At 36.2% G+C, this 13549-nt stretch overlaps 3 protein-coding genes across 8 annotated transcripts in view; 1 reads left to right on the forward strand and 2 right to left on the reverse strand.

The window, feature by feature from the left end:
* Positions 1–227: 227 nt before the first annotated feature.
* On the reverse strand, positions 228–5083 carry LOC120469208 (tumor necrosis factor receptor superfamily member 14). 2 transcript variants are annotated; one of them, XM_089119652.1, is made up of 8 exons: positions 4960–5083; positions 2617–3169; positions 2375–2470; positions 2127–2282; positions 1605–1692; positions 1354–1523; positions 662–747; positions 228–478 (listed from the first exon to the last, which is right to left on the reverse strand). In XM_089119652.1, the coding sequence occupies exons 2-8, from the start codon at positions 2735–2737 to the stop codon at positions 425–427; spliced, it is 771 nt and encodes a 256-aa protein (XP_088975778.1). In that variant the 5' UTR covers positions 2738–3169; positions 4960–5083; the 3' UTR covers positions 228–424. The 2 variants fall into 2 exon arrangements, with proteins under 2 accessions (XP_088975778.1, XP_039513987.2); XM_039658053.2 differs by having other exon boundaries at positions 2375–2500.
* Positions 5084–5841: 758 nt separating this feature from the next.
* LOC120469211 (tumor necrosis factor receptor superfamily member 14) lies at positions 5842–13460 on the reverse strand. 3 transcript variants are annotated; one of them, XM_089119655.1, is made up of 7 exons: positions 11621–11711; positions 11184–11252; positions 7806–8154; positions 7418–7543; positions 7180–7335; positions 6944–7031; positions 5842–6854 (listed from the first exon to the last, which is right to left on the reverse strand). In XM_089119655.1, exons 3-7 carry the CDS (start codon positions 7930–7932, stop codon positions 6719–6721), a joined length of 633 nt encoding a protein of 210 aa, XP_088975781.1. In that variant the 5' UTR covers positions 7933–8154; positions 11184–11252; positions 11621–11711; the 3' UTR covers positions 5842–6718. The 3 variants fall into 3 exon arrangements, with proteins under 3 accessions (XP_088975781.1, XP_088975780.1, XP_088975782.1); XM_089119654.1 differs by lacking the exons at positions 11184–11252; positions 11621–11711 and adding an exon at positions 13357–13460; XM_089119656.1 differs by lacking the exon at positions 11184–11252.
* The window catches only part of cep104 (centrosomal protein 104), a 58331-nt gene continuing 55742 nt past the window's right edge, over positions 10961–13549 (forward strand). For 2 of the 3 annotated variants that reach the window (XM_089119648.1, XM_089119649.1), the window contains exons 1-3: positions 10964–11097; positions 11174–11243; positions 11674–11777. In XM_089119648.1, coding sequence (XP_088975774.1) covers positions 11022–11097; positions 11174–11243; positions 11674–11777 — 250 coding nt within the window. In that variant the 5' untranslated portion in view covers positions 10964–11021. Of the gene's footprint in view, positions 11098–11173; positions 11244–11673; positions 11778–13549 lie in introns of all 3 variants that reach the window. The other variant, XM_089119650.1, reaches the window with a different exon arrangement.

Genomic DNA, 13549 nt, shown 5'->3' on the forward strand with positions numbered 1-13549 from the left:
TTTTTTTTTTTTTTTGTCTTCATCTGAATATGTGCACCTTGTCTGCTGGCGAATGACAGCTTTAAGTAGTACAAAATAAAAACGTATGCCAACCGTATCATATATTGGTAGCAGGGTGTCAAACATTGTAGCCTACCTATCCACTCCATTGCATCAGACAAGAGCAGCGAAACGACCCTGCCTGTGTGACGTAAAGTGCAAAGTATGAATATTCTATACCAATAATATTCGTTGACAGCGATTTTTAATCACACTGTTTTGCGTTATTGAGCAAGTGTGCCAATCTTAAAAAAAAGAACAACACAGAGAGAGTATCTATCGATCTTTACAATTATATTTGTAAAATTTATATTTGTAAAAAGAATTCAACTAAATTTACAGTCAGATAGTGTCCATGTTTTGTGATAAATATTGCTTTGCACGGTCAGGTCACTTTCGCTTCCGATTCTCTCTCATAATCCTTTAGATGGTGAATATCCTAAGGAGAGAAAAGAGTAATTGGTGATCAGCATTGTTTGCTTTTTCATCTCTTACTTCTCAAATGACTCATACCAGAAAAAAGCACCCACTTTAGATTTGTTACATAATTTATGTTAAATATAGGCTATAAAAAATAATAACAGATATAATTTGAATATGACATTGCTTCATTTTGACTTACTGGTTCACAGGCACTTTCCGGTACTGGTCTCTCTTCCGCCACAGTGGAATTACTCTCTTGCATTGGTACTGAGTAACCATTTGAATCTAAAACAAAAAAAAGTAAATTTACACTTGTAGAACAATTTTAAATGGTATTATAAAGAGGCTATATGCATACACACACACACACACACACACACACACACACACACACGCATACATACATACATAATATACTCCAAAATGTTAATTAGCAACATTTAAGCAAGTATTTAAAAAGCCACAGTGAACCATGGAGAAAGAGGTGTCATTGTGTGAGTCTTTTTAGCTGCTGGAATTGTTGAGCTACTTCACTGTAAAAAAAAGAATTTGATGCTTCGGAGTGGAGGAGAATATTGCAGGATGGCTTGCTTCCCACAAATTAAAGAGGAATATTCAGACAATGTTCCTGCCCAAGACAACCAATGAGTGGCTTGAGAACAAGTCCATCAGGCTCATGTTTTGACCTGGTTAAAGTAAACAGCTGTAAAAAGCTGTCTGCAAGCTATAAGGCTAGTTCGTGCAACTTTATCCACAGTTTTTGTGAAATTCTTGCAATTTCCTGACCAGTAATTTGTGATTTAAAATTTTTAAGACCATAAAAAACCCACTAAATATTTTGCCTTTTTTTAACTTGATCCTTTAGAAGTGTATATGTAATTACTGTCTTACCTCTTTTCTGTTTTAATTTGCAATATATGATCCCAACAGCAGTCACCAAAACACCAATAATGATTGCAGCAATGACTCCAACGATGATACTAACTGAAACTGACTTCCCACATTCCACGTCAGATGACATTGTTCCTGGTTTTATTTCGTTAAGACCTTCACTCTTGCATCTGTGAATGTGAGCAATGTTAGAATATCTGGTCACCCGGTAATACATTTTTAACAATTGTGAATCTCTATTAACTACTCACATTGAATGTGGTTGACAGGTTGTCAAAGAGCCGTTAGAGTAAGTGCCTTCCATGCAGTCGTCACATACAGTATCAGTAAATGCTGTTCCTGTAAGGACAATAAAACAATGACTGACTTCATGAGTCTAGCATTACAAACTACTGCTGGTGTCATTCTTGTATCCAATAATTTTTTTTAAAAAGTCGTCATGAAATCAAAACTGACCATTTACTTTGTTAGCGCATATTACTAGTCTAGTTAATTCACAGAAAAAAGTCTGTCATGGTAATCTAATCTTTAATCAAAATCTGAACGTTTGCTTCCACTTTGGAATGATGTTTATTTTAAGATGACATCAGTTTTTACGGCTTGGGCTGAATATCCTTAAAGCTCCAACCATCAGTCTGCTATAAGCCTCTCTTGGCCTCTATTCAATATTTGAGATAAATTACAACAGTTGGTTGCAACTTCTGGGTTCATGGAGACTTTAAAGCTTGTTGTCCTTCCACTCTATTTCTCCTCAATATGTAAAATAACAACACCTGCTTGTTTGATATATTGTCCAGGGTGACATTCAGAGTGTTGCACAGCATATGTACAGCTGCCTTTATTTTGCTCAATGCAGTATAATCCCTCCAGTGGCTCACAGACAGTATCTGCAGAGCGTGTGCAACTTCTCTTTATTCTTAATCCTAGTCCTGTGGAAACCATAGAACATTTTCTTAAATTAATAAAATATGCTATAACAAATTTCTGTATTTCAAGTCTTTATTTTGGAGTACATACTCACCTGCATCACAGACAGAGCAGGGAAAGCATTTATCTAAGCCATTGGGTTCTTCAATGTAAGTCAATGCAGAACATGGAACACAAGTTGTACTTGTATCTACAGTGCAATGCCAAAAAACATGGTTTCCTAGTTTTTTTTTAAAGAGACAAAAGTGATACATCATGCGAGAAAAATGATTGCAATGAAAGACATATAGGTTGCCTGGATCACACTAAACTACTGCTAAAAAATGTATACTGTACCTGGAGCACACATGGGGCAGCATTCTCCATTTATCTCATATTCAGCACGAGCACATGTGCTGAGACACAATTTGAAATTCAAAGTAGCAACAATAAAAATAACAATCCCAAAATTGATCATGTTTATATAAGGTGCAAGCGATGTTAATTTGAAAGCAGAGGCAAATATTAAATCTCCATATTTATATTATGGTTTCTTCAACACATTAGAAAAAGTAGCCTACTGCATTGTTATATATGGATCCAAGCAAGACACTTTGGTTCTGTCAGGACCGAGTGATGCCGTCAAGCTCTTTAGGTTTAAACCCGAAAAGTCCAGAAAGAAGTAGAAGCAAACCACAGTAAAATAATCTGCATGCTGGTTGAAGTTCAGTTCATCAGCAGGGATGGTTAAGGTAATTAATATGAAACTCTTTAGAATCCTCATCAGTTGTTTATATATTCAGGTTCTTTGAGCATTTGGATTCCTGGAGACCAAGATTATTTTTTCATGATCATTTCACACATTTGCGTGTCTCCACTTGAACTGGTTGAGCAGGCAGTTAATTTAGAGCTGAAATGACAAAATTACAAGTGTTGCTTTAAAAACGTGCAAAATGTAGATGTTTACATTTAGTTCTTAATTATTTTCCTACATAACTGGGGCCGCGTTTATAAGATTCTGGTGTACGGACAGTTTTATAAGTCTGAATATGTATATTTTTTTGTGAGTGTGTGTGTGTGTGTGTATAGCTACACTGTTATTGTAAGGATCCTACACACAATTTTATAAATGAGACCCCTGATATAATGACCTAAACCCAGAATTATTTTACATTTATGCATTTGGCAGATGCTTCCTAATTGTCCTACATTGGTATACACACATATGTACATTGCATGCATTTCACGGGTAATGAACCCATTGGACCATGCCCTGTAGGCTACTGTTTGAGCTATAGGAACAGTGATTCAAAACACATAAAACACCATATAAGATTTGAAGCAGAGCTTTATTCCAACTTCCAAGACAAAAATAGCAGGGGGAGGGGGAGGGGGGGGGGGTATTTCAGAAAGCATGGTTAACTGCATCATACCCTGAACTTTTGGTTGATAAACCCAGACAATGCTTACTTGGGGTATGCCAGTTCCAAAAAACATGAACAGTAGGCCTAAGTAAGTCAATTGCTATGTTCTCTGTGCTTGTTCCTGGACTTTTGTTTTATTTCCTGTTTCCTGTCATGTTTGGCACATTTAACAGTTTTCTTGATAGATCCCTGATTGTAATCTCCCAGGTGTGTCTTCTTGTGTGTCTTCTATTACTCTGGCTGCATCCGAAATCGCATACTTTAGGTGAAAAACGTGTATATTTGAATCCACAGTATCATAAAAGAGTAGACAAAAAGTAACCAGATGATCTACTTCCAGCGAGATTCTGAAGTGTGTGTAAAATGGACTTCACTATGAGGCCACAGGAGAGAATTTATGAATGACAGTGAAGCAACGCAACTGGTCATGTGATAATGCAAATAGCCAATAGTATGTCCAGATTCGATTCATATTCAAAGAAAAACGTTCTCAACAGAGCGCTAACTCCGTGAATTCTCTGTGAATACTCTTAAGTAAGAATGGAACATAACGATGTTCAGAGAGGCTAAGATGATGTGGATACTTACATATAGCCTGAAAGTTCCCTCTGCAAGAAGGAGCAAGCACGTAGAAGCATAACTTTCAAGCAACTTCCATACAGGGCCAATCGTAGGTTATGTTGACAGGCAGCTACTGCCTAATTTCGAATGGTAATACACTAATGCAGTTTATAACAGCAGTGATGCGAAGTTACTGACTGTGTTTGCTTGTAGTACGCTTTTCGGGGTTTTACACTTTGCAGACGGTCCCTTCGCTTCGGGTATGCCATCTTTTGTCCACTGCGAGAAAAAGCTCGTTTTAAAGAAAATTACATAGTAGCTGCTTGTCTAAGTTAATACGACTGAAAAGATGTGTTATGTGTATAGTAGCAACGTTTAACTCACGAGTATCAGTTAGCCTAATTGATCCAAGTTTGAAGCAAGAAAAAAGCTTTCACTTTCACATATGATTATTAGCCTAAGTTTTTTTTATTGGTAGTCTATTTTGTTTTATATAGCCTAAACAAATGTATTACCATATGTAGTGCCATTTACATTTGTAGCCTCTTTACTTTTATAGTCTTCTTATTTAGCATCGTGATGGATCAGATAGCCTCTCTACGTTTTTCTACGCAGGCCTAGATGAGAATAATGTTACAAAATATTTATTGTTGCCTACAAAAACTCACGACTACGAAAACCGAGTAGGCTACCAGTCAAAAACACAAGTTCTTACCGCTAAAGTTGATTCGGACTGGAATTCTTTTGAGGAATAATCCTTCCTGACTTCCGACATTTGTGGAAAAGTATCGACCTACTTTCATTTTCTCCATATCCCAATATCCCAGTTCAACCGACAGAGGTAGCCAAAGGAGAGCCAAATTTAACTGTAACGGGGGAGAGGCTGCGAGGGATAGAAACTTAACTGTTCAGTGGATTAACATGCCAACTGTTCAAACCGATTAATTTATTTAGGCCTATGTTAAATTAGTAGACAAAAACACATGTCTTTGGTGCTTGTAAAAAAATTGGATTTGAGAAGTTTAATAAATTGGAAATCACTAAATACAAAAGTAGCCTACACAAATTCCCATTGCACCCACTGTATCATTCATACTGTCTGATACAGTTTCCCTATAGCAGTGAATACATTTAAGTAACAATCAATACAAATAGGCCTACATAATTGCGCAAAAAGTTAGACCTACTGAATAGTGTTTGTAAACACATAAAATGATTGAGGCAGATAGTCACATCATTCATAATAGCAACGTCATTGTTGTTATTTTGGTTTTGTTCAGTCATGCCTGCTTTATAAAATGTAGACATCTGATTAGTTCAGATACTTTTGACTGCTGAAAACACAAGGCTTTATGTTCAAGCATATGTTTTAACCATGAAGAATTTGTCTTTCATGGCTTCCCTAAAGGAGAGAAAAAAATATTAGGCTGTTAAATAAGTCATATAATTCAGTAACTCCTTTTAACGACTTCCTTAACTGGCTTTTAAGCAATTAAATATCTTTTATAGATGCTGGGGTGCCTTTTCTGATTGTGATTTGGAGATTTTTCTGCTATTGGCTGCATATGTTTTAGGGTGTACAATATCAGTGAACATGAAGAAGTAAACAATTTATTTTGCTTGAGGACCACTCAGTGAAACCATTCACTCATGTACCTAATATTGAGACCACTGCAAGCACTTTATCTGCTTTACACTCAGTTGTAAACAAACTTTTTTGCAAAACAGTTCTCTACATTAGACGCATCACTCAAACCTAAGAGCTCTTCCATTTCACTTGGGAAACACAAATGCCACACTCATTTACCGATAACACCTAAAAATCATGTGTGACAACACTTACACATAACTTGTTTACTTAAAAATCAAAACACTTTGTTTTACGAACTGAATTAAAAACATTTGACCTCTTGCATTTCTGTACATGGTGTAAATACCTAATTTTATCACCTAGAAATCAAAATGATTGCAGTGTTTTAAGAGACAAACGCATTTTTACCCCCGGATTTGTTTATTTTGTTAATATATACTGAAAATACATACAAGTCAAGTAATCTCTATTTGTATTTCTATTTCTATGGCTTCGCAATTTTAACAAATTCAAATTCTCCTAATAAGCAGCTCTAACAAGCCAATAGTGTCATTATTCTGTTCAGTGTTGATTCAGTTCAGTTCAATAACTGTAAAATATATCAGTTGTGGAAAAAAAGCATACATACTGTAGTGTATTTTTACCCATGTATGTTTGAGTGCTATGACAAACTACACTCCACTGCACACTAAACAAGCACTACATAGCTACTCTTTACATTTTCCACATCTGTGTGTTATCAGTGTAATCATTTGATGGTTCGTGTGTAGAGTTCCTATGCAAAAACACATGATTTTTTGGAAGAGTTAAAATAGTTTTTAATGAAGTGCTTTTGCAAGTGATGTGTGATGTTTTGCATCATGTGTGCTTGAGTTTCAAGAAATTAAGGGACAATTTCAGAAATTGTGTGTAACCATTTAAAAATACTGTAAAAAACTTTAACACTTGTTGAATTTCCACATTCAGCATCAGATGACATTGTTCCTGGTTTTATTTCTTGAAGCCCCTCAGTCTCACATCTGCACATTTGTAAGAGAGCAAAATTAGAATTTGTAGTCTTTACTAAAACTATCTTTTTCACACTTAAAAATGTATGATAATCACTTACTTTGAATGTGGTTGACAGGTAGTGAAAGACCCATTAGAATAAGTGCCTTCTGCACAGTTACCACAATCCGTATCAGTAAATGCTGTTCCTTTAAGGATATTAAGACAATGACTGTTTTAATAAGAGTCTAGCATTACAAGTACTACTTGTGTCTGTCATCATGTTTAGCAAAACTAATAATGGGCAATTTCTATTCTCGTATTTCCAAATATTCTACACAGATACACATCACCCACCTGCTTGTATGATATATTGTCCAGGGTGACATTCAGAGTGTTGCACAGCATATGTACAGCTGCCTTTATTTTGCTCAATGCAGTAGAATCCCTCCAGTGGCTCACAGACAGTATCTGCAGAGCGTGTGCAACTTCTCTTTATTCTTACTCCTAGTCCTGTGGAAACCATAACACACTTTTTAATTTCTGCAAAAATTGCTTCTTTATTTTAAGTCTTCATATTGTGAAACATGCTAACCTGGATCACACAGAGAGCAGGGAAAACATGCTTTGAGTCCATTGGGTTCATCTGTGTAAGTTAATGCAGGACATGAAGAACAAGTGGTGCTGGTATATTCAGTGCAATGCTGATGAACATGGCTTCCTAGATAAAATATGAAAAACATGAACTATCCTGAGTCACATAGGATTTTTCAGCAGGGATTACTTTACTTTCTCAAGTGATGGATCATTTCTCAATTGCAGTTTTTAGATGCACATATTTGTAAACAGTCAAACAAAAACTTTCCTTACAGTTTACTGTTATTTGAAAACACAACTTTGCCTAATAAAATCAGATTTTTTTTAAGCATTGTCAGTCATTCAGTATTTTCATAAGGCAGAAGCAAACAGTACACAATGTATACCTGGCACACACATGGGGCAGCATTCTCCATTAACCTCATAGTCACCACGAGCACATGTGCTGAGACACAGTTCGAAGTTCAAAGTGACAACAGCAGCAATGGATAAGATAAATCCTAACTTAATCATATTGATATAAAGTGAAATAAAGATATATTTATTCCATTTTAAAGTGGAGACAAGTACAACCTGTTTTCTTAAGCATATTAAACAAAGTTATGACCAGAGCCACCACTGGCCAAATGGGTTGCCACTAAAGTTTTCTTCTAACAGTAGATTCCTGGAGATGAATTAAGTTTCTCTGCAGGTGCACACATAGCAATACTCCAACAGCTGCATTCAGGGAAAAAGCTGAAATGACAAAATGACAGTACTGAGTTCTATACCAACATAAACATGAATAAAGTGCTGATATAAAGGTGTTCAGAGTTAGTCTCTGTTATTAATTTTCCCAAACAATTGATGCAATACGCAATGAATGTGTATGCATAAACCAAAGATCCAAATACATAAAACATTTTTTTTTGGTCAAATGTTAAAATCAAACTTGCCCTGACTTACATACATTAAACATGAACAAAAGACAAGTTCAAACAGATCAAATCAAGTAAACTGTCGATGCCAAACATATTAATTTTCAGGTTTGAACAAGCAGGTAGATCTTACTAGTAGAACAAGATTGGCGACCCTAAGGCAAGATATATGATTTCTACAGCAATATTTCTGTGATATTGCAGTGGAAAAACTGCATGGTTTGTGGTTAAAGGGTTAGTTCACCCAAAAATGAAAATTAAGTCATTTAATTTACTCACCTCTCACTACTCTCACTACCTACTCATCTTTTGAGTGAACTATAAGGAGAATTCATAAGGAGAACTAGGGAGAATTCATATGACATGGTCAACAAATCGTTTGCTGTCCATGTAGAAAACATGACACAATGTATACCTATTTAAAAATAAAGCGATAATGTCAGCTTTGTCAACTTTGAACAGAGTCATTCAGAATGCAGACGACATTCAGTTACTTATTACGTTTAGACCTGACAGTCTAGATAAACTGTCGGTTCTACAGGATTGTTTAGTCTCCATTAATAAATGGATGGCAAACAATTTTTTACAACTTAATAAGGACAAAACTGAAATGATGATCTTTGCACCTGACAATATGATACCTAAGATTAAGCAGGCTTTGGGGTTTTCACCCAGTTCAGATCGTAGTGAGATAAGGGTATTTTTCTGGATAGAGCCATGTGTTTTAACAGTCATGTAAAGTCTGTAGTTCGCTCATGTTTTTTCCATCTCAGGAGCATTGCTCAGATTAGATCGGTGGTCTCAAGAAAAGAGATGGAGATGCTTGTTCATGCCTTCATCTCGTCACGTTTGGACTATTGCAATGTTCTGTACACTTGTTTAAATAAATCATCTATGGAGAGATTACAACTTGTACAAAATGCAGCTGCTAGGCTTTTGACGGGTACCAGTAAGTGGTCCCATTTAAGACCAGTTCTCAAGGACCTTCATTGGCTCCCAGTTGAATACAGAATTCAGTTTAAAATATTAGTTATCACTTATAGAGCCTTGCATGGTCAGGTACCTCTTTATATTCAGGATCTTTTACATAAACATTCATCGGGTCGGCTCTTGCGGTCTTCTGGTCTGGACCTCTTACTTGTCCCTAGAACACGTCTCAAGACTAAAGGGGACCGTGCTTTTTGTACGGTGGCACCAAGGCTCTGGAACTCTCTGCCTTTAGCACTGAGAACTGTGGGTTCTGTTAATTCCTTTAAAAAACTCCTGAAGACGCATCTTTTTGGACTTGCTTTTACTTAACAGCAGTGGTTAACTGTCGTTTCATGTTTGTGAAGATTGTTTTCGTGTGTCATGTTATGGTGTATTTAGTGTATCCATGTTTTGATCCGTTTTGTTTTTAACAGATTGTAAAGCACTTTGTGACTCCTTGTCTGTGAAAGGTGCTATATAAATAAATTTTACTTACTTACTTACTAGTCAATAATATAATCCATTTTAAGGATCCAACAGAGACGTCTATTTTATTCCTTTATTATTTTTAACATAATTCACTGGTTAGCTAGACTACTAATATTACCAGCCAGTCAGAATTCTACTAATTATGAACCATTAAACATTTATTTCTGTACTCTAAATCAAGTGTCCAAATCAAGGCTGTCAAAATTGGACATAACGTTTGAGACCCTGTTTACACCTGTATTTAGCGTCAACCACTTGTGATCCGATCGACAAAAACGCCTTCTAACACCAGATGTAAACAGGGCCTCAGTCCTGGAGGGTCACTGTTCTGCAGACTTCACTGTTCCTTCAGAGTACCTTCAAATTGCCTCTAAACACCTGCATGGAAGTTTCTAAGCCAAGTAAGACCTTGATTATCTGGTTCAAGGGTGTTAAATTGGAGTTGGAGCTTAACTTTTAGGGGATTGGACACCCTTGCTCTAAATTGTGAGGGGGGTGGGGGGGAAGTGTAGCCTATAGACCCAAGTGGCGGATCCTGGGATATAGGCATTGTAGCAGTCTATAGCTTCTCTTCTTTTATAGTTCATTTGAGCCAGTTTCTCCAAGTAGCTAGAGCTGCAGACTGAAAATGTTTGTGACGTTGAATTTGTGGGACCATAGAGTAGTTTGTTATTATGGCATACCTTTACATAACTTAGTAATTTATACTTCTAGCAACTGCATTTTGGCATTCGTAAATGTGATAATTATCTTGGTGGACAAAACGTGCAAGTATCATAAACCTTTGTTAATCACAGAGATTGTTTAAAAAAATAAGCCAACAGCCTATGGTAAAATCCTGTTGGGTTTTTGACGAGGGAAGCAAAGTGGTGTCATACTTGTACCACTCTATTGGCTCTGGCTTCAGACAATTTTCATTGACTTACATTTCTAAATAAAAAAAAATGTAAATTAAACATAACTTCTAGTTTATCTAAATTTAAAAATTATAAAATATAACATATAAATAAAAATTTCTATGTAAATAAATATGGTCCATGCAAAACTGTAATCCTTTCAATCCTTTCAATTTCAATGTATATTATATATGGTATAAAATAGTAATAATGAATTGTTATATTTATGTATATTTAGTTGTATTGATTGATCCATTTGCGCGGAGTACGTGTGTGACCGTGATCTAACGTAATCCCGGTCATGTGACTATGCTTGGCAAATCGCGTCTGGATGCATGAGTGTTTAATCAGGCCGCGGCGTTTTGTTTTATTCCGAGGTGGGGAAGTCGATCGACGGCTGTGGACAGGTTTGTGCTTTACAAACTTTTTACTCTTGTTATCGATTTATGGTTTTAAGTTAAGCTTATTATTGTAACTCTTTAGAACAACTTACTGGCTGTGGGGAATCCTCCGCCGGAATCGCCGCCAAAACGTTATGTTTACAGAGGAACTGGTGAGTATTCTGAATGAATGAGAATGAGCTATGTTAATTGGTGGCACTGAACATTGATATTAGCCTTGCCTGCTTTAGGCAAATGTTTGGATTTATTGTATGTTGTTATGAAGTATTGGCTGAAGTATTTTTATTTTTACAAATGGATTTGTTTACTTTGTATTAAGTGCGTTTATGCACTATGGCAATTAGGTTGCAGTAATATTTGTTTAATTGGTTGAAGTTTGTGATGCAACTTCAATATTGTTTTTTGATTGTGTTGATTTAATGTTTATTATGTGTAGGTTGTACATTTATCATTTATTTTGTAAGGATCTAGAGTTGGGTAATGAGAGTGATATTTGAGTGTGGATTGAGCTACAAAATGTAATGCAAACCTTGTTCCAATTCAGCTCTTATTTACTGGTCCTGTTCCTGTTGTGTACTATAGGCCAGGTTCTTTCTGGTTGGAGATAAATGATGGTGAGCTAAATTACTACGGTTGGGAGCCGATCATCTGCGCCACATCCACTGAACAGCCGCTCTGTTGGTCTGGTAGGGAGGTTGTCTGCAGCCTGTCCCCCACACACTTCTCCATATACTAGCGCTTTAGTCCCTCATGTATATCTTTTCATCTGATGAACAATAACCTATGGATTAATCAACATAAACTTTCATAAAAACCCTTGTGGGTTGTTGCGCATGTTTTGACGAATGTCAACATCGTGGGGATAGTTTTTTTTTTTTTTTTTTTTTGTATGTTTGATTTGTGGTAATCTTGATCATTGTACCTGACTTGGACAATAACCCCAAAAAGTGCACTTAACTATTACTGATTCAACTGAAGCCTGTTAATATTTTGAGTTTTTTTCTATTTCTTTCATTATCTTTGGTTGCAATTATGTTTGTTTAATTATTTTTCAATATATACCAAATGTAACTTCCTGTTTCTGTGTTGTTACTGACCACCAGCTCCTGTAGTCGAACTTCAGACTTTTAAGATTTAATTGAGCTATTTAATTTAGTCTAGCTAATATTGATGATGACTGATTAATATCGGCTAGCACGGCCCAAACACCTTACACGTATTGTATGCCCTAAGCTTGTGGCAAGTGCCGGACCGGAGTTTGAACCTCTGCTCAACGATATAAGCAGGATAGGTTTTACTCTATCGGGGTGTTCATTTCATGGCATATCATTTAGTCACCCAGTTCTCTCTTTTTCATTAGTAGGCTATTGAATAGTTATTTCAGCTACCGGAGGCTATGTGCTTGGGCTAAATAGGCATTTATTTATTTAAACAAAGTTCTACAATAAAAGGGTACCAACATAAGTAATATTTAAGGATATGGGGGCGAATGGGCTCTATGCACGGCGGTATTTCCGGTGAAGGATTAAGGATGCTCGATAACTTCCGCCGATCGTAGAGTGCAATGCAATACCGAGAATTTATATTGAATTTTATACTCTATGGTTATAATAAAGAAACGTTAGTCACAAAAACAGATAAAACAGACACCCCTCGTTGTGTTTATGCTTCTTTTTAAAATTATATTAAATAAACATAACTATATAAAAAATTACATCTAAACGTACGTTTCGATTCAGAGACGGAAGGACAGTAAATTTTGAAGACTGCCATAATCACGTTTTCCTCGACTCTCCTCCGCTTAAATCTCCACAAATTGCGTCAAATTGCGTCAAATGCGGAACTTATGCGTGCATATAGCCCATTCGGACACAGCCTTGGCGCACTGATCCTCAAACCGCTATTTTTTTTTTTCCGCAGACCTGGCAACCCTGCCTGTTGTGTCTCAGTTGGCAAACCTAAAACTTATTTGTAGCTTATACAATTTTAAGAAATCTTCTTGAAATATTTTTGACATGCTTAATCTAATTAGGTAATTGATACAATAGTCTCATCGTAAGAAAGGCTATTTAGGATCATTTAATAAAAACCTAGCCGAAATAAATACAGTTTATCTCTCTCAAACACAGTGGATCTTTTAAAAAGATATGAGGATATCTTCACTGTGCATAACGGTGTAACAGCGGCTTCATGATGCAATTTGCACACACAAATATTAAATATAATGTAACAGTCATTCCGATTAAATACATTGAAAACGCTTACCGTTGAAGGTCGTTTGCATATGAATTCTAAAGGAGAAAAAAATCCTGATTTCTGACCAACTTCCAAACTGACGGTGTCAACTAAATGGGGCGGTGTTAGGAGTCGCCATGTCAATTGGACCATCACAGAAGCCTCCCCCTTTCCACCCCATATGACACTGTCTTTTTTGTTTTGTTTTGGGGACACAAGTTAG

This window comes from Pimephales promelas, chromosome 14 (genome assembly GCF_988280905.1).
Source record: "Pimephales promelas chromosome 14, fPimPro1.hap1.1, whole genome shotgun sequence".
Taxonomy (NCBI): Eukaryota; Metazoa; Chordata; class Actinopteri; order Cypriniformes; family Leuciscidae; genus Pimephales; species Pimephales promelas.

Coding starts and splice junctions, on each gene's coding strand:
- LOC120469208 (XM_039658053.2), bottom strand. CDS start 2,737: ATGATCAATTTTGGGATTGTTATTTTTATTGTTGCTACTTTGAATTTC. Junction 2,501..2,616: donor CTGCCCCATGTGTGCTCCAG/GTACAGTATACA, acceptor AAAAAAAACTAG/GAAACCATGTTTTTTGGCAT. Junction 2,283..2,374: donor CTGCTCTGTCTGTGATGCAG/GTGAGTATGTAC, acceptor TGGTTTCCACAG/GACTAGGATTAAGAATAAAG.
- LOC120469211 (XM_089119654.1), bottom strand. CDS start 7,932: ATGATTAAGTTAGGATTTATCTTATCCATTGCTGCTGTTGTCACTTTG. Junction 7,544..7,805: donor CTGCCCCATGTGTGTGCCAG/GTATACATTGTG, acceptor TATTTTATCTAG/GAAGCCATGTTCATCAGCAT. Junction 6,855..6,943: donor ACCTGTCAACCACATTCAAA/GTAAGTGATTAT, acceptor ACAAATGTGCAG/ATGTGAGACTGAGGGGCTTC.